The 19,505-nt window shown below is 42.6% G+C and overlaps 1 protein-coding gene across 2 annotated transcripts in view; it reads right to left on the bottom strand.

Moving 5' to 3' along the window:
- Window positions 1–19,505, bottom strand: part of FBLN5 (fibulin 5) — a 50,447-nt gene that overhangs the window by 8,988 nt on the left and 21,954 nt on the right. For both annotated transcript variants that reach the window (XM_009895059.1, XM_009895060.1), the window contains 3 exons: window positions 4,952–5,074; window positions 1,551–1,667; window positions 464–583 (listed from right to left, as the gene is read on the bottom strand). In XM_009895059.1, the coding sequence (XP_009893361.1) occupies window positions 464–583; window positions 1,551–1,667; window positions 4,952–5,074 (360 nt within the window). The remainder of the gene's footprint in view (window positions 1–463; window positions 584–1,550; window positions 1,668–4,951; window positions 5,075–19,505) is intronic.

Raw genomic sequence — 19,505 nt, 5'->3', positions numbered from 1 at the left:
TGTAGCCAGAGCCATACGAGAGAAACCGGGGAAGGTTTCAGGCAGACGTGTGGAGCTGTAAGAGCAAGTGGAATACACACGTTCAACGGACAACTGGAAAAGTGCTTTTATATAAAGTATTCCTTTAATCATGGCAGAATGTTCTAGGACAGTCCCTTCTTTATTTGCTCTAATAGAGCTTCCTGTTCAACATTTAGAAAGCGTTTTCTTATGTTTTGCTGTTGTCTTGGAGTTTTTTAATATTTAGCTTGTTTCTTTAAAACCATTTGCAGCCCTCCTCCATTCTGCTTTTCTGGGTATTTGCTGTGTGCTTTAACTGGAAAGAAGATCATACGAGTTGCAGCTGCTAACCATGGACCAAGGCAAAAAATGTTTTAAAAAGCATGTACAAAACAATACATTGGGAAAAGAAAACTTAATAGAATTAAAGAAGCCAAAACAATAAATAACTAAAGACAGTTACCACTGCAGTTAACTCCATCAGCTTCCAGTTCATAGCCAGGTTCACAGCGGCAGAGAAAAGAGCCGTAGGTATTGACGCAGGTCTGAGTGCAAGGGTTTTCGCTGGTACATTCGTTCACATCTGCGGGAAACCAATGCCCAATGCATCAGTGACTTCTCCCCAAACTCTATTTTCAATTCATTACTGTAAAGCATTTCAAAGAGATTAGCTGTACCGTCAGAATTATTTGTTCTGAAAAAATATAACCAACTCAGTATTGTTTATTGGGATTCAGGCTGCTGCCTGGAAATAGCATGTTGGAAACACAACATGCGTGGAAATGAAGCATTTTGGGAATGTCTTCAATCAAAAAAATAACGTGGAAGATGGGGACGAAATATTTATTACAAATGCTTCTGGTTTTATCCTGCAATTTTAAAACCATTGAACTGATTTTGTCATAACAGACCTGAGAGGAAATGCAGGAGGATGTACCTGAAGAAGATAACGCAATGAGGAGTAGTCCTTATGGGAACCTAGGGCTGCGACAAAACCTTTTTTTTTTTTTTCCTTTTAGGACATTAGCAGCTCCTGGAAAGTCCTCACATCATTAGTACAGACAATTTCCCGCAGCACGTGTGAAGATGCTCTCTGCTTAGCTAGAGAGAGGCTTTAGGAAGAGGTGGTGCTGACTTTGATTCAGGTAGCACATCACAGCAAAAGGTGGTGTAATGCTCAGGACCCGAGCCTGGAGCTTGGGAGGCTCAGATCTAATTTGCTGATCTGACAGAGTTTTTCTGTCTCAGGTGGGTCACACAGCCTCAGATTTTAAAAGTAACTTCAGTACCTACACTCTGAAATTTAAGTGAATTGAGTAAATCTGTATTTTAGGGGGATTGGGCCTCTGTGCATATTTGTCCTGATAGACTGGTCATGTTGCACCTGTACCCCTCCGAGGTACTGTGAAGCTACAGAAACATCTCAGGCTGACAAACCTATGAACATCTGCAAAAGCAATGTTGGGAAAGTTACTTGTATTCTAAATACAAAGCAAGTGTTAGGGGTTGGGACCAAAAGTTTCAGTCATACAGTTTAGCGTACACGGTACCTTGGCATGATCTTCCGTCCTCATTAAGGGTAAAGCCTGGGTTGCACGTGCAGGAGTAGGAACCGGGCACGTTGGCACACAGCTGCTGGCAGTAGCCATAGCGACATTCATCTATATCTACAGGTGGGAGAGATGGAAAGTAGAGTGGTCTGCGTTTTCATATGCGGGTAAAAAGCAGCAGACACATTGAGTCAAGGGTACTGATAACAGCATACCGGTTACAGATCTAACAGCCAAACTTTCAGGCGTTCAGACCCACTGTTATAGTTAAAATAGATCTCTACCCAAAAGAATGCGGTAACATGTTTTTATCCACAGCTGACATCTATCAGTGTGTCCTGTGAACCGATTGTCATTGCCGTGATCATCAACTTAATGCGATGTCCTTTAAGTTAGTTGCCTTGAAGTGTACCTGATAGCTTGCACAGCCCATCAACAAGAGCACAGCCAGCATTGTAGCAAAGTTTTGTCAAAAATCAAGATAGAAACCTTTTTTTCCTCCACATATACCAAAGCTATTCACTGGAAAAGCAAGAAGTATTTGTTACCAAATACTTCTTTTTTTTCTCAGGGAGGATATTCTTTAACGATTTCTTTTCACAATAGTCACATTCACAGTTTTACATGAATTTTTAAGTGACGAGTTACAGACTCTAAAATGCAAACAGTAAATTCACTACCAAAATAGAAGTTCAGGCTGAACTGCAGCATTAGAAATACATGCAACAGACTGTTATAAGCACAAGAAGATGCTGTAAGATAGGTATGCTGCTAAGTGCTAGAATAATTGTGCTCCCGGAGTAAGAACTGGAACGAAACACATGGAGTAGTTGTCCTTTCCAAGGCTTTACATTTCCTGTGGTATTAACTGGCTTTTGATTTATGGAGATTTTTTTTAATGGCTACTCTCAAAACTTTGAAGTGAAGTTTGTGCAGTAGAAAACCAAGTATATTATCTCCAGTCAGTTTGCCAGAAGGAGCAAAGCAGGAAGGCACAGGTTTTGGTGGAATGACCCCCTCCAATGCACGTGAAAATCAAAATAATAGTATTCTCCTTATGGTTCACACATATACATGTATATCTGCATAAATTCCAGCAGCTCCTAATTTGTTAGCTAAATTGGCTGCTGCTTGATATAGTGTTAAATATTAAGAATGTGTTGGGAAACTGAATTCTTGAACGACTCGAACATTTATATGATGTGGTCATACCATAGAAACAACAATGATTTTGTGAATCTGTTGTATAAGTAGCTACATCCTGCAATTCAAGTTTGTGTTGTTGGTCTCATTGGGACAGTTTTGCCATAGAAAGTCTCAGGAAACCATTCTGAAAATGTCAAAAGTCTTGCAAATACTCTCTCTGGGTAAAATAGCAAGGACACCGACACTCAGTTTTGTCCTTACTGGCTTTTATTTCCCGCTGCATTCTAAATAGCAAGATAACCCAAAGGCCAGGGTCAGCTATGTACACCAGCAGCAGGCTTGGCCCGAAACCTGCAAAAAATGACATTGTTTTTAAGTAAATTAATATCTCATTTTGCTGACTTATTACTTTAAATACACGATTTGGCTTTTGCAGGACTGTTATCACAAGAGCGCTACATTTTGAGGATAAGGACTTTTACAGAGCTGCTTCTTGTGGTTGGGTCATGTAGACACTGCTCTACTGGCTCCTCCTGTATAAACTTCACTGGGAAAATTACAATAGACAGAAGTGTAGCTTTTTATAACCGTGGATTACTAACAGTGCATCAAAAAACCCTGTCTCTAAAAACCCAGCCTTCTGATTACATTAAATGGTCTTTCACTGCTTTATGACAGCAAAAATCACTTCTCCAAGGCCAGTGAAAGTATGGAAAACTGAGACTTTTTTGACACTTAGGGAAAAATATGGTGACTCTAAATGCAGTTTGCTTTTAGCTCCTTGCATTGCCTTGTAATAATCCACCCCATGATTATTAAAGTGGGCAACACTGAGATGTTATTGCCTATTATTATAAATGGCATAAGCAGATACTCAAATCAGTTCAGCAATGCAGCCACTTCTCTGTGAACTGAGAACTGAATACTGAGAACACCAGTTCTCTGGTATATCCATCAAGCAGCAAAGCACTTTAGATCCATGACCAAATCCTGAATGCTGCACGCAGCCCTTTAGTTTGGGCTGTAACTGGGAGAAGTAAATGGGTAACACAACAGACGATGTAGAGCAGAATCCCCCTCCCTCATCCCCACCCCATCACAATATGCCTGTACAACCCCCAGCACAAGCTTTTTTCCCCAAAAGAAAAGGAATTAGGAGAGATTATGGAGATTGGAGACTTCATATCCCAGAGAACTATGAGACAGTGACTCCCCAAAGCAGCTACGGCTGCGCAGACCCCATTTGGAGGAGGCTCAGCGCCGTCCCTGCCCGCTGAGTTACACAGCAGCTGTTTGCAGGAGTTCGGAAAGCAGCCGTGAGTCAGTCCTTCACTGGAATTGGTACTTGGGAGGAAAACGTTGGAAAATAACTGGAGAGGCTCCCGGGATGAATGGGCAGGGAAAGCCCGTTCTCCTTCCAGCGGAGGTGTTGTGACAGGACGGTCCAGCTCCGCGGAGCTGGCAGGCAAACAGCCTGCGCCGAGGGGAAAAAAATAATAATAAGCAAACTTTTTTTTTTTTTTTAAAGAAAAAGTTGTATCCTATCTCCTAGGTCCTATCTGTGTACCTAAAATTAGCATCTACTTCATCATCCCATGGGCAAGTTAGGTGAGGGGAATGGGCCGGAGGAGAGGGGAGCTGGAAGGTTTTCCCGTACTCTTTGTTGAGGGATGTTTTTTTCAACAGGGCTGACCTAAAAGGATGAACAGGACATTGCTGTGAGGAAAATAATAAAAAATTGAATTAAAACTGCTTGGAAGCTACTGAAATGGCACCCAGTTCAGAGGTAATTTTTTTCTCATGTCCAAGGAAAAGGGTTGGTTGAATGTAGGGATTTACTGGCCTCTTTCATGGTGTCAAATCCTGATCCCTCTGGGTCCAGACTGCCACGGTGTGGAAAGGAGAGGTCTGTTTGGGAACACAGCTTTATGTATATGTGCCTGTGATTGATCTGATATGACGGGGAATCCTTCAGACTGGGAATACCAAAATCCCACGTGTAACATGGATGCTGGTCATATATCCCACGTGTAACACGGATGCTGGTCATATGGCATTTACATCTACGTTTTTGTTCCACGAGGGAGTCTCCCTGCCAAGCACACCGTTGGCGCTTACAAAGATGAAAGACATTAGTTTCCACACAGCCAAAGGTTTAACTGTGTACTTGACAAAGATGCTCGGTGACATCATTTCAGTTCCTCACAGGTACGCATACACAGATGCACAAATCTCACATCGCCCGAGGTTTTTACCTAAACACTGGCCTTCCAACAGCCAGTAGCCTTCAGTGCAGGAACAGGTATAGCCCCCCTCCGTATTTATGCAGATCTGGGTGGGGTTACACTGGTGAGAATCTGAAGCGCATTCATCCACATCTGCAACACAGAAATACAGCAAGAAAATATTAGAAATGGCAGCAACAGAGGGTTGGTCACGCTGTACAGGGACTTGCGCTCACGATGTGTACACCAGGTCTGTGCGAGGAACCGAAGTGTGGTGGTTAAGAGAGAACAACTATAACCTGAAGTAAAAGTCATAAGAATAAATGGTTGAGGGCAGTGAGAACTGAAGGTGCTCATCACGTCTCTGCCTTTTGCAGATGACCCAGTGTTTCTCAGAGCTCCTCAAGAAAGGGACTGCATGACCTTCAGTTTTTTATTGCTTCCACATTTGCTTTGTCACTGAACTGGGATTTCCATGCTACAGGGCAGTGCTCAGCCCTAGGGAAAGGCTGCTGAAAGGGCTATATAACCCCACTGCGGAGTGAGAGATGAATGGGAGTTGGAGAGATGTACAAACACAACTCAGACATATAAAAAAAATTACTTCCTAACCCCACCAACGCAGATTATCTCACTGTAATTTTTCTGACAGAAGGTTCGACCAAAATCAACCTTTACCTGAAAAAAAAAAAAAGGTATACTTCCCTGGAATCAATTTCCTGACAATAAAACTCTTTTATTTTAAATTTTTTTTTACCATCCTTATTGTTTTTAATGTATTTAACTTTTTATTACAACCCCTTAGGGTATGTTTGTTGTGACCTGTTTTTTTTTTTTTTTTTTGCATAGGAGGTGAATAGCATTCCTACATTTATATAAGCCAGGACACTGGAACCTAACTGATTAAAAATGCCTTTCAGAGTCATAAGTTCAGTTTGAATCCCTCCTTGCTCAATCTCTTCCCTGATGTTTCTGGCATCGGGTTTGCCTCTAGAAGTCAGAAATGGAAATATCAAAAGATAAATTGTGTCGTTTTTTCAGCCAACTCAGATTTCTATGTTTTATTTATTAATACCTAAACTATTTTTTATTCCAGCATACTGTGCACTGGCCTTTGCTGAAGTACTATGTCATCCGAGCAATGCTACTCCCTTGATCCCTCCCTGATTCTTATTAACCCAGACTTCGTTGGGTCGTGACTGAAAGCATCTCACAAACGCAGTGGGCTGGAGTAGGCAGCAGAGGGCAGGAATTATGTCTCAGTATCTGCTTCTGACGCACCCAGCACAGCCAGTTGGCTGGAAAATCCCAGCGGTCATGAAATAACTGGTCCAATCTACCCCAGCAGCATATCTAACATGTTCGGATATATTAATAAATACATACATATTATGTATATGGAGAGAGTCTAGAGTTCTTATCTTGCCAACATCTGTACCAGGGCAATTTATGGTGAGTCAAAGCTGCTGAGATAACAAGAGTGGCACAATTAGACATAATTAACTCTGTCAGAAATCAGTTCCCACATATTTATTGGCCAGAAAAAAGGTTGGCAAAGCGGTAGAGAAAGCGGGAAAGGAGTAAGATAACAAGTCTAGACTATATAGGAACATAGAGATGTTGTTCGGTTCATCTGTTGCTTCTGTGATTGGGCTAAAAATTTTGGCTCCTCCCTGCATATGGCATATCACACATAATTGGCGGTATTTGAACACAGATTTATCTAACCATAAATTTAATAAGGATGACATTAATGTTTTCTAAATGAAAAATCTTTCTATTTGTCATGTTTGCTTATTGTTTTAGGAGTGGGACCTTGGGATCTGGCCAACCCTACTGTTTCTAGCCTACCCTGAGCTTAAAAAGGAGATTTTCATTTTCCGTGCTCCCTGCTTCCAGTAATATTAATAGGTGAAGACCAGTAGAGACAAAATGAGAGACAGGGTCTTACCACCACATATGGTAGCAATGCTGTTTGAAGACTACATATGCTGTGGTATATCTTTCATGCACCCTTCACCAAAAGTGACTGCAGGATGAGTTTTGTTCCTGAGTCATCTTTGTAGCAGTTGTATGAGCAGCAGTACAATCACTCAGGAAAAATAAGACAACAATCCTCTTTTCTTTACTATCTACCAAGCAGATTTCTTTGCTTACTCCAAATCTTCACCTTTCATGGTGGTATTGGAGACATATTTCCATCTGAATGCAAAACTTTTTACAACGGAGGCTACCTGTGGAGTTTCTGCTGGCCCTAGAAAACCTGATCAACCTGAAGTTATCTATGCAGAACACCTTGACTCCCCATGTTTTACCTTGAATCATATCTCACTGACTTAATTAATGAAGTTTTATGCAACCAACAAGTATAAGCAGCATAAGATCTTTCTGCTTCGGCCTGAGTGCACTCACACAGTTCCATATTACATGTGTCTGGCTTTCTCTAAGATTGCCCCTCACCATGATGCGCCATTAAACTCTGACAAGCCCAGCCAATGCAATCAAATAAATTGTTTTTGGCAAGCAGCCTTCTCAGTTCAAACAGGTAGTATAATCCCAGCCTGTCTGCCAAGGGTTATTTACATTGCATGGGCTCAGTAAGTGAAAGTTGATATTTGCACACTAAGAAAAATGTCAGTGCAACAATTGGCTAATCATTAGGTATCTTCTTGAAGAATATCAGAGCTGGGAAGACAGGAGGTGCCTTGCCCAGCCCATTTACACAGTGTGGCATGCAGTGAGAACTGGTGCAGTTGATAAAGTCAAAACTAGACGTTTGACAGGGAAAGGAAAAAAAACAACAAAAAACTTATTTCCACTGGGGAGAAAACTAGCCATAAAACTTTAAGAGATTACCTATAATGGATTCACTAGACTTAAATGCCAGCACAGAAACTATATCAAAACATTCCCAGGGCAGTTTTGGTTGAATGGAAAATTGCAAGTGGAAAAACCCTGACAGCTAGTTAATAATGTAGAAATAATTTCTTATTTTGGTCACACAGCTTTTTTCTGCCTCATTCAAACATAAGTCTTAGGTGTGTTCATGCTCTGGGAATATGACTTCAAAGCTCATTCGTACCACCTCTGCCCTTGTGACAGGTCCTACACAATACTAGAGTAAAACTGTGATGTCAAATGTACATGATACTGAATTGTCAATAGTTTTGAAGGTTCAAAGCAGATAAGACAAATTTAGAGAATTAAAAATTTTAAGTACTACTCAATACAAGGATAGCGCATGAGGCTAAGAAATCCCTGAGATGTTCTCTGGAGCCTGGAAGAGTGCCTCTGACCTAACATAACTTGTGTTGCAGTCTTCACCATGGAAACAATCATAGAATGGTTTAAGTTGGAAGGGACCTTGAAGATCATTGAGTTCCAGCCCCCCTGCCCTGGGCAGGGACACCTCCCACTACACCAGCTCAAAGTCCCATCCAACCTGGCCTTAAACACCTCCAGGGATGGGGCCTCAACAACCTCTCTGGGCAACCTGTTCCAGTGCCTTACCACCCTTAAAGTGAAAAACTTCTTCCTAATATTTAATCTAAATCTACCCTATTCCAGTCTAAAGCCATTCCCCTTGTCCTATCACTATAAGTCCTAGTAAACAGTCCTTCTCCAGCTCTCCTGTAGGCCCCCTTTAGGTACTGGAGAAGAGACTGACACCAGCCTCACTACAACCTCCTTTCAGGCAGTTGTAGAGAGTGATAAGGTCTCCCATCAGCCTCCTTTTCTCCAGGCTAAACCACCCCAGTTCCCTCAGCTGCTTCTCACAAGACTTGTGCTCTAGACCCTTCACCAGTTTTGTTGCCCTTCTCTGGACACGCTCCAGCACCTCAATGTCCCTCCTGTAGCGAGGGGCCCAAAACTGAACACAGTATTCAAGGTATGACCTCACCAGTGTTGAGTACAGCGGGACAATAACTTCCCTAGTCCTGCTGGCCACACTATTCCTGATACAGGCCAGGATGCTATTGGCCTTCTTGGCCACCTGGGCACACTGCTGGATCGTATTCATCCGACTGTCAACGAATACTCCAGGTCCTTTTCCACCGGGCAGCTTTCCAGCCACTCTTCCCCAAGCGTTTAGTGTTGCATGGGGTTGTTGTGACCCAAGTGCAGGATGCAGCACTTGGCCTTGTTGAACCTCATACCATTGGCCCATCAATCCATTCTGTCTAGATGCCTCTGTAGAGCCTTCCCACCCTCAAGGAGACCAACACTCCTGCCTAACTTGGCATCATCTGCAAACTCACTGAGGGTGCTCTCAATCCCCTCGTCCAGATCATTGATAAAGATACTTAAGAGAACAGGCCCCAGTACTAAGCCCTGGGGAACACCACTTGTGACCAGCCACCAACTGGATTTAACTCCATTCACCACAACTCTTTGGGGCCGGCCATCCAGCGAGTTTTTCACCCAGCAATACTGGATTTCATCCAAGCCATGAGCAGCCAGTTCCTCCAGCAGAATGCTGTGGGAAACAGTGTCCAAAGCTTTACTGAAGTTTAGGTAGACAACATCCACAGACTTTCCCTCGTGCACGAAGTGCGTCACCTTGTCCTAGAAGGAGATGAGGTTAGTCAAGCAGGACCTGCTTTTCATGAACCTATGCTGACTGGGCCTGATCGCCTGGTTGTTCTGCCTCATGACGGCCCTCAAGATGATGTGCTCCATAACCTTCCCTGGCAGCGAGGTCAGACTGACAGGTCTGTAGTTCCCCCGATCTTTCTTCTTGTAGATGGGCATTACATTTGCTAACCTCCAGTCAACTGGGACCTCCCCAGTGATTCAGGACTGCTGATAAATGATGGAAAGTGGCTTGGTGAGCACTTCTATCAGCTCCCTCATACCCTTGGCTGGATCATATCTGGCCCCATAGACTTGTGTGTGTCTAAGTAGTGTAGCAGGTGCTAATTATTTCCTCTTGGATTATGGGGGCTTCATTCTGTGGCAACTGTACCATGGCTTTCTTGATGCACAATGGCTTCCAGCTCCTCCCGTTTGTTGCCCATGCTGCGTGCATTGCTGCAGAGGCACTTCAACTGCGCTGTTGGCTGTGTTACCTTCTTAGAGGAACACCCCTTAATTCCTTTGAGGTATTTCACTGGTGTTTCCTTCTTGGCTCCTGTGACCTCAGGAGCCCCTGACTCATCTCTGTAAGACTTAAGTGTAGTCAGCACATCCCAGAGCAAAGGGCTGAGGGCCCTCACTAGCACCCTGTCCCTCCAACCTTGGTGTATCATCCCACAGCTTGTCACAGGCAAGCCTGGTATTATCTCCCTCCCCTTTCAAGCCCAGTTTAAAGCTCTGCCAATGAGCCCCACTAGCTTGTGAGCAAAGACACCCTTGCCCCTTTCAGAAAGGTGAACCCCATCTGATGCCAGCAAGCCTGGTGCCATGTAGCCCATCCCATCATCAAAAAACCCATAATTGTCTTGGTGACACCAGCCACAGAGCCATGTATTAATAGACTGGGCCTATCTGTTTCTTCCAATGTCACTGCCCACAACTGGAAGGAGAGAGGACAAAATAACCTGTGCTCCAGATCCCCTTACCAACCACCCCAAGGCCCTGAAGTCTCTTTTGATCCCCTTTGGACTACGCATTGCAGCTTCATTGCCACCCACATAGAACAGCAGTAATGGGTAATAGTCTGAGGGCCATACCAGGCTAGGAAGTTTCCTAGTGATGTCCTTAACACCGAGCCCCAGGGAGGCAGCAGACTTCCCTAAGAGGCGGGTCTGTCCGGCATATTGGACCCTCTGTTCCCCTCAGAAGGGAGTCGCCTACAACTATAACCTGTCTTTTTTCCCTTGTGGAGGTAGTTGTGAGATGGGGGTAGGCCTTTCTGACCTTGGCAACACTTCTGGTAAGGATGGCCCATCACCCACATCATCCACTGACTGGCCTTGCACATCCAGAGCCTCATACCTGTTGTGCAGAGGCACCTGGGGAGGTGAGGTGGGCAAGGAGGGGCTTCACCTGCAGCCCTGAGGGAGGACTTGCCTTCATTCACTCCTCTCTTTTAAGCTACTGCCTTCAGCCTGGCAGGGGGAAGATACAGGATCTTGGGCTTTTTCTGGTGGCTGTTTCTGTTTCAGGGAGGGCAGAGTATGGTTCCACCAGTCTGTTTCTCAGACTCCCTGAAGCTGCTTAACCTTTCTACTTCCTCTCGTAGCTCTGCCACCAGGCTGAGCAGATTGTCCACCTGGTCACACCTTATACTGCTCTTCTCACTACTGCCATCCCTTACCGGGGAAAGGCTCTGGCACCCTCTGCAGAGTTACTGAGGTGAAGCAAGCTAGCAAGAAACCATAGAAACTCCATTCAAGGTGTTAATAGATTGTGATATTTGATGATTTCGGTATCAATACCATGAAAGCATCAGATGGCATCACACATCACTGATATCCAAGGATGGTTTTCATTTTACTGAACCTGCCTTTAGCACCTTTCATCGCCAAGATCCTTAGAAAACATTAACTGCAGCCCAAAAGCAAGTCTAGGTTTTACTTATAGCTATCTTTATTGGATCATTCTTTTGTGATTCTGCGTAGCATGTGGCTACAAGAAGAATTGCGGTGAGGTGACCTAGGAAGCAAATATAAATTAGTTGCTGTGCAGGACAAGGAACCGGTGCAGCAACAGTGACCACACTGTAACTCATGTGCTGAGAATTCAGCCTGTGGGAACTCATCATTGCTCTTCATCTTCCACTACCCTGCTTCCTATTTGAAAAATGAGGATAACAAAACCTTAGTCGTAGTCCAGCCTCCTTCACTGTTTAGCTTCTAAAACTATTCAGGGCAGGGTTTGTCCTCTTATATACAGAGCCAGTTCACAGTTAGTCCATTTTTATTTGAAGCCTTCCAATTCTAATACAAATCAAACTTTACTACAAACCCCTGCAATCTTCCACTTGGTGATAGATACCAGTGCCCCTGCATTTTAACCAGGAAACTCAAGAATAAGAAATTAAAGCACTAGCCTGCAATCACTCAAAAAGACAGTGGTAAGAGCAGGTCACAGACATTTCTGACTTGTAGTCCTTCATGCAGCCCAATACAATCTGCTTTTATTATATGAACACTTAAAGATGCAACTTTGTCAGAAATTTTGTGCAGCCTCTCCATTGACTAATGAAATCTAAAGTAAAAGATTGACCATCATACTGAAAGTGTTATGTTCCACTGGGAGACCTCAGAGGCATTAAAGGCTCTTTCAGCTAAAATCTATGCTACTCACAATGTTCCTGTCCTACCCTAATGGTGCATTGAACCTCAAAGTTTCCAGTAGTTACTGAAACAGAGAGATAACTAGACAGTCAGTGGCAAACTGAAGGAGTTATCTAGCTACCACTCCCTCTTCTTACCCTTACAGACAGGACTGGGACTGCTGCTGTGAAGTTATCTGTGAAAACAAGAGGATGTTTAAGATCATCATACCTAATCATTTTGAATAAGCCCAAATTTTCCCAAGTGACTAGTGACTCTGGATGACTCCTTAGAGGTTCCTGATTTTGAGAGAGCAGGTCTTCAGCACTTTAAACCACACTAGACAACCAAGGCAGGGCAGGATGGATCCCTGTTTAAAACTTCTCTTGCCAAGTAGTTGCCAAGATTGGCCCTGGATGTCTCAGCTCTTGATTATGCTGCTGTATGCTATCAAATTAGCAGTCATCTATATTCTCTCATCCATCCTTCCAGTTGTTGTGTTCATATTACTGCTCTGACAGCTAGTTCCAAAAGCAGAAGTTCAATCCAGACTGAAATTAAAATTTGACCTGAAGCGGGAACGATTCACTTTGTTACTGCCCAACTGAATACTGAGGGCAACCACAAAGCCCATCCACACCACTGCTCTCTGCCTCCTAAGAAATATCACCTAGAACAAATACAGAGCCGCATGGCTCAAGGCCATGCATTTTAAAGACCTTTGGTTTACTGACTGAATGAGAAAATAGGTAGGCAACATCTCCATATACATTTGTCAGGAAGCTCTTGCTGCAAGAGCCTGAGCCCGAGTACTCCAAAATTAACCACAACCCTCTCTCTTAGCTCCCTGTGTCTGTCTTAAAAATTTATGGCTGTGGTGGTTTGGTCTAACAACCCTGGGGTGTGATGTTCTGTTTACTTGACATTTTGACAGAGGTGAGGTGGCTGGGGCAATGGGGTTTCATTTGGGGATTGGAAGGGTGGAGAAAGTGTTTTTTTTATATTTCTGGCTGACTGGCTGCCTTTTGTGGGATGTGATGTGCTGATGCTTTGTTTTTATTGGTACAGCTTGTATTTTTAATGGATGGCAGGATGCCTGGTGCCTGGATAGATATCATTTACGATGTCAAAATAAATAAATGAACTAATTGTGTTTAGCATGCAAATTACTGGCTTTGTGTTTTATTATCTGTAAAAGCTAGCAGTAATCTTCATGGATTCTTTAGAATTTAGCCACATCATAGAACAATGAATGACATTTTAAATTCATTGCCCATAAATCAGAGAAATAATTGAAAAGCCATGCATACAAAAAAATGAGGCAACATATTAATGTAGTCAGAAAGAAAACCTAGATGTCAAACTGCAGCACAACACCACATCTCACCAGAGAGGCTAATTCTTATCAGAAGATGTAGTGATCTTTTATACTGACTCATGTCCCCAGAGAATGCAGGACTGAGGCTACTCTCATTTGTATCAATAATATCGCAAGAGATCACAGCATAAAAAGAAATACAATACTCTAATCCATTGAATTAAGACCAGACCTATTCAATACCGCACAAATAAAAGAGGCTAAAACTAGGAGACCAGAAATCTCAAGAGACAATCATAAATATGGAATCTGTGTCTACAGGATCCTGAGGATCTGTTATTGGTCCACTGTTTTCCACATCTGGGATAAAATACAGAGGTTTGCAAGCTGGTGGAGTTAATAACTAAAAAGTGAAAAGAACTCTTATATAAAAGTAATTTGCTAGGTATAGTGGGCACATTTGAAGGTGCATTTCAAGGCAGACAAATGCAAGGTCAAACATCAAGAGTAAAAAATGTTGGTCATGAAAATAACTTTGGGGTCATTAAAGATAATCACTTGAACACAAACTTTTCCTGACACAGTGCTGCTGAAAGGACAAGCATAAATAAGAGAACACTGAGTAGACACAGGAAATTGTTCTTACCACTGTGTATTGCATTGGTAAAATAATTACTGAAACACATTTCTGCTGTCAACACTTCAAAAAGCAATATTGCAAAGAGATCAGGAAATCTCCAAAGAGTAATTCCAAGTCACAAAAACTTGTCTCAGAGCAAGATAATGCTCCATTCAATAATCTATTTAAGAAAAGGTTCAGGGTATATTTGTCTGTGATCTATAAACATCCCAATGGAAAAAAAAAAAAATTTAGCTGGAGGTGGTCACTAAAGCTAGCAAAAGACAATGGGATGGAATTCAGTGTTTAGAAGAGAAATTCAAAATTTGTAAGTAAGGCACAAACTTTAGTAGTACCACTGATTAACCATCTGAAAAACATAATAAAGCACATGGTAGATGTTCCTTTGCTTTAGGGGCTGTATACCTGAACAGTATTTCTTCTTTGAAATATGCTGTAGCAAAAAACCATGTGCTGAAACAGCAATTAGTTAAGATTCTATGGTTTGTGTCACAAAAAAACCCCTAAAACAGTTTGTGTGGTCAAGGTGGTGTCTTACAGCCTTCCTTGAATGATTTAACATCATTCAACTTTTGGTTATTTTTATCTATATCCATAATCATCACACCTGAAATTTTCTGCTTGCCTTACATCTCTTTTCATTTCCTAGGCCATTAGGAGATCTATCTTGCCCAGTGAAACTACTGAAAATGGGGATAGGAACTCTTAATGTTCTTCCACATGATTTCTCTTTTGCAAAGATTTAAAGGTAGACATGTGCAATTTTTCTTTTTTTTGTTTGTATCAATAACTTTGATTTTTAGTGAGAGATATTGTACCTCTAATGTTGTAGTAACTGCAGAAAAAATACACAGTACTTAGAAAATGTTGATAACATTCTTATGCTAGAAGATGTTGAATCATCAGCCTAAAGATGTTGGGCATGCGAACCACCTTCCTTTCAGGACATGCAGGATGACCGAATCTTTATGAAGCATGAAGCAAGATAAAGAGGAAGAATCCAAGTTACTACCACAGGCAATCTCTTGAATCGAAGAGCCCAGAGAGGACGAAACTGCAGGTTAGGGAAAGTGAACATGCAGGAAGCAGGACGTCGTTTGGCAAGCTAAGTGACTTTAAGAGGTGGAAAGCCAGGGGAGAAAGCGTGCAGGTAAGAGAAGGAGCAGAGGGGCTCAGGAACTGGAAGCACCTGCCCACCGGAAGCTGAGGTTCAAAAATAATGAGAAAAGACACTGTTTGCCTTTATTCTGCTCAGAAAAACAGGATTTTGTTCATAAAGAGGACTTTATGCATTAAAGAATACCGAAGAAAACAAAGTCCTTAAGATCAGCTCATCAGTTCAGTGATAATATCAGAGTCCTTCAGGAAAAGAAAAAAAAGTTAATTAAAGATGTCGATGAGTTTCATTTTGGTATTTGTGAGCATGTTGTCACATACCACACAACAGAGAAAATGCATGTGGAAAGCTTACGGAAGAAGCTCCATCCCAGAGAGGTGATTTGTACCTGGCACTACAGGAACCAGGGAGACGACTGCTTTGTTAAGTCCATCCACTGGTGTTGGAAGTGATGGAATCTGTGACCACGCTTATCCCTCCACAAACAAGGTCCATGCACAGGGTGCTGTGACTGTTCCGCTCACTACATGACAGCTCCTTTCCCTGATGGCTGGCGAGGTCACAACGCCCCTAGCAGAGAGCTGTCACTGAAGGACGTGGACTTATCAGCTCTGAGCTAGAACCACATTCTTGGAGGCTTTGGTGATTAGAAGAGAAACTTTGCTTGGACTCCGTATTCAAGAAGGAAGCCAATGTGGACAGCAGATTTCCAAGACGATATGCTTTTGGCAATGTGCGCCGCTTCACAGATGGACTGTTACATTTTGTTCTATTTGGAACATATTTAGCGTGCATGACTTCCTTTCTTAAGTAATGAATTCTGATAATCATGCCACAAATTTCTGTGGGTCACAGTAGTAGCTATGGCTGTGTTTCCTTCTTTTGACCAACCATTGACAAAAGTGGGTATGTTTTTGCCATCATGATTGTTTGAGAGCCGTTAGCACCACAGGGTCCAATTCAGTAAGGCTGAAGATTAATTTGACAGTTGTGAGAGCACAGGTCTTGCAGAGCAAAAAAAGTTTCCATGGAAAGTCTTCTTCCCCCTTCTACTAGCAGGTGTGGGTGATTTTGGGGCCTTACTTCTTTATTTTATTCTGATTGTATTTTAGTCCCGCTGTTGTACCAACACAACCCCAGGAGATCCCCTGCTCGCAAGATAACAAAGTTCTTGCAAGGAGGCTCAAGGCTGCAAGCTCGTTGCAGAATCTCTGTCTGCTCAAACTCTGAAGCTCATTCAGTCATTTATAACCCTCAGGGCTCCATTTTAAAATAATACAAAGATTGGATGTCTATTTTTTTATAGGAATAATTGCCGGCCAGGACTAAACATCCGAGCTCAGTAACATGTGTATCAGTTCCAAGATTACTTGGAACAGAGCACTTTCCCCAAACTTCTCCCCCACTCCTTATTTGGACACTGAGAAATAATTTCCTCAGTAGTAGATTTTTACTCAGTGAAATCACATGTTTTCTCAAAACTTTTTTTTTTTTTCTCAAGATAATTACATTTGATAAGAAAAGGGGAGAAATAACAATGCCACATTCCTCAAGTGCAGACTGAAGCCAAATTCAAACTGCTGCTGTGTGGGGTCAGTGTTTTTTTCCAAGGAGGACTGACCCTGCTGAGCTTGGACACAATCCAAGATCAACTCCCTAAACACCTGTTTAATTGCATATTTCAGTGTCTGAGGACTGGCCACAGATTGCTGAATTAATTTTCTATCTGTATCCTGTATGCATTATGTTATTGGTTGATTGCTAAATGAGGATTAAAGTGGTGTTGGCTTTTTTTGGTTGTTTTTTTTTTCACATAGATGGTCAGCCTGGAAGTGGATACTAAATAGCGCGAGGCATGAATCTGTAATGCTGCTCCTTCTGCCTGGTATGAAAGTTGCTCAACATGTGTCACAGGTTCTAGATCTCCTGCCAGCTATCTGAGCCTTTCCTTAGCTAGCGCACTTTTAACATTACTCAAAGATGATAAACAACAGCTAAACTGTGAAAGGACTTCGCTCCCTGAGCACAGTTCTAGTCTTGCTTTCGTGACTGACGCTTATAGGACAGCCATGCAGGTAAATGTATAGCAGGAGGACAAAAGGGGCAGCATCCCCTTCCCCTCCTGCTCAGAACAGACCTGTGCATGGTCCATACGCTCAGCATCACCTTGTGTGATCACAGCTCCTCACTCCCACCAATTCCCAGGGCTCCCTGTTGGTACAAGATCACACCCAGTTGTGCAGACTCTTCACAGTGTCCCATGAGAGCCTTTGCACAAATGCACAGTCTGCATCTTAATTCTGGGATCAGAAATGAGGGAAGCTACTGATTTCAATTCAGGGTTTTGCTTAAACATGGAAACTCCATGGACAGAACCTAACTGTACACTCTGGATTCATGATTTCCTGATGCAGGTTCTGCACAACTTATGAAATCCATGGTCAGTACATGTGATTTGGGAATCTCAATTATTTCCCCGCTGCACTTATGCTATTCCAAGTAGCTGTGGTACAGCCAAACCAGAGTGACTCAAGTACCCTGCAGGAGCAGGGTAGAGATATGTTAGCATCCCACTGATGACATTGAACCTGCTGAATTAGGAGATAGAAAACAGCTGCTGCCCACATCAAAGGTTTCATCTTCATCAGCAGAAAACATATTTTTCAGCTGAATAATTGGAGTGTACTACCCATTTCTCAGATTACCTATTTCCTATGATCATATGCTACACTGATACGTGCTGGTAGGGTGGTGAGAGGAGCCAAGGAGCACCAGGGAATACTCCCAGCTGCTGGGAGATTATCTAAGTGACACTTTCTATTGCAGTGGAAAAGAAAAAGATGTGCAATCAGAGCCAGGAAACGCACACTGAGAAATTAAAACATACTTCGAGCAAAAGATCCTTACAGTCCTCCCTTTGCTGTGTGATACGAAATAGCCTCATGCTTTAGAGAGAAAGCTTATAAAACTTCACAGAAGAGGAGCAGAACCATTAACGCTGAAAAAGTGAATTTTCTATGGCTGAATTGTGTATTTTCTCTGCAATTCTATGGGATGGTTTAAAAAGACCGTGTAAGAAGGAATATATTAAAAATATAGGAGTTTAAAGCACTATTGATAAAGCCTTCAAACATGTCTGTGAAATCCTATTGGCTTCTCCTCCAATGAATTCTTTTAAAGACTTTTGTGTTAGGGTACAGAGCATGAGAGAACTAAAAGAAGAGAACTGCTATTCCCACTTTAGCTCCCCAGGGAGCTTTGAGAAATCACTAGCACAAATAGTCCAGCCAGCTGGTTTAGCCAATTGGTGGTCAGTTTACATTTCCTCTAATAAGTGAACTTCTTGACCGTACATTTTAACTGAGTCATTAAGAGCTCCTTTTCCAAGTGTTTTGGCAGCCTAAAGAGGTCTGAGACTGTGAATAGACCACAATAACTAGTAAAGAACAGCCTTACTTTTAATACAGCAGAAGAAATTGATCCAAATGGATCCAGAAATTAAAGCCGCAATGAAAACCAAGGGATGTAAATATCCACCTGCAGGATAGAACAGAAACTTTCATTGGAAGGGTTGCTTCTTCCATTAAAATGACACCGCTTTCAACATGAGACATGACAAAAGCTTTAACCATCGCTCAAGTATGTTGTGCAAACAACTGTGGGAGTAAAGTATTGGAGACCTGAAAATACAAGAGAGATTCTAGGTGTGCGATATGTATATAACCCTAGAGAGAATTCGGTACGGATGCTCTAGTCACTCTCACAGGATACCTTGAAATCTTTAATATAATTGAAAAAAGAGGACCCCATGCATGTCTATAAACAAGGAATGTCCATTATAGAGAGCTGGAATAGTTGTACAAGATTCATCATCAACTAATCTCTCACAAAGCTTCAGCAGTCATCACCAGCATCTCATTCAGGAATGGGCTGGATTCAAAGCCGCTTGGCTTGAACACACGAGGAGGCTCCAGCTGGAGGTGGCAAGGCTGTAGATCGCCTCATGTCGCTTAAACTGTGTGAGTCAAACACACATGCAGTGGAGACTACAGTGCTTTGTCTTCCTCCAGGAATCTAAGGCCTTATTCCCTGAACCTAGGTGATAAAACCAGGGAAAAGGGCTTGGCCACACCAAAGGCGCTTGCAGAACTTGTGTCTGGACGGTGGGACAGATTTATATTTGCTTTAGAGGCTCTGTAGAGCTGATCAGTTGTACATGACTAACACTCACATCCACTTGTCTGCCCCAGCACAGCCACAAGCTCTGCAGGCAGTGGGAGTTAGAAGTC

This window comes from Charadrius vociferus, unplaced genomic scaffold (genome assembly GCF_000708025.1).
Source record: "Charadrius vociferus isolate BGI_N301 unplaced genomic scaffold, ASM70802v2 scaffold431, whole genome shotgun sequence".
NCBI lineage: Eukaryota > Metazoa > Chordata > Aves > Charadriiformes > Charadriidae > Charadrius > Charadrius vociferus.
The sequence above is the reverse complement of the archived record's forward strand: the minus strand, read 5'-3'. Positions and strand labels throughout refer to the sequence as shown.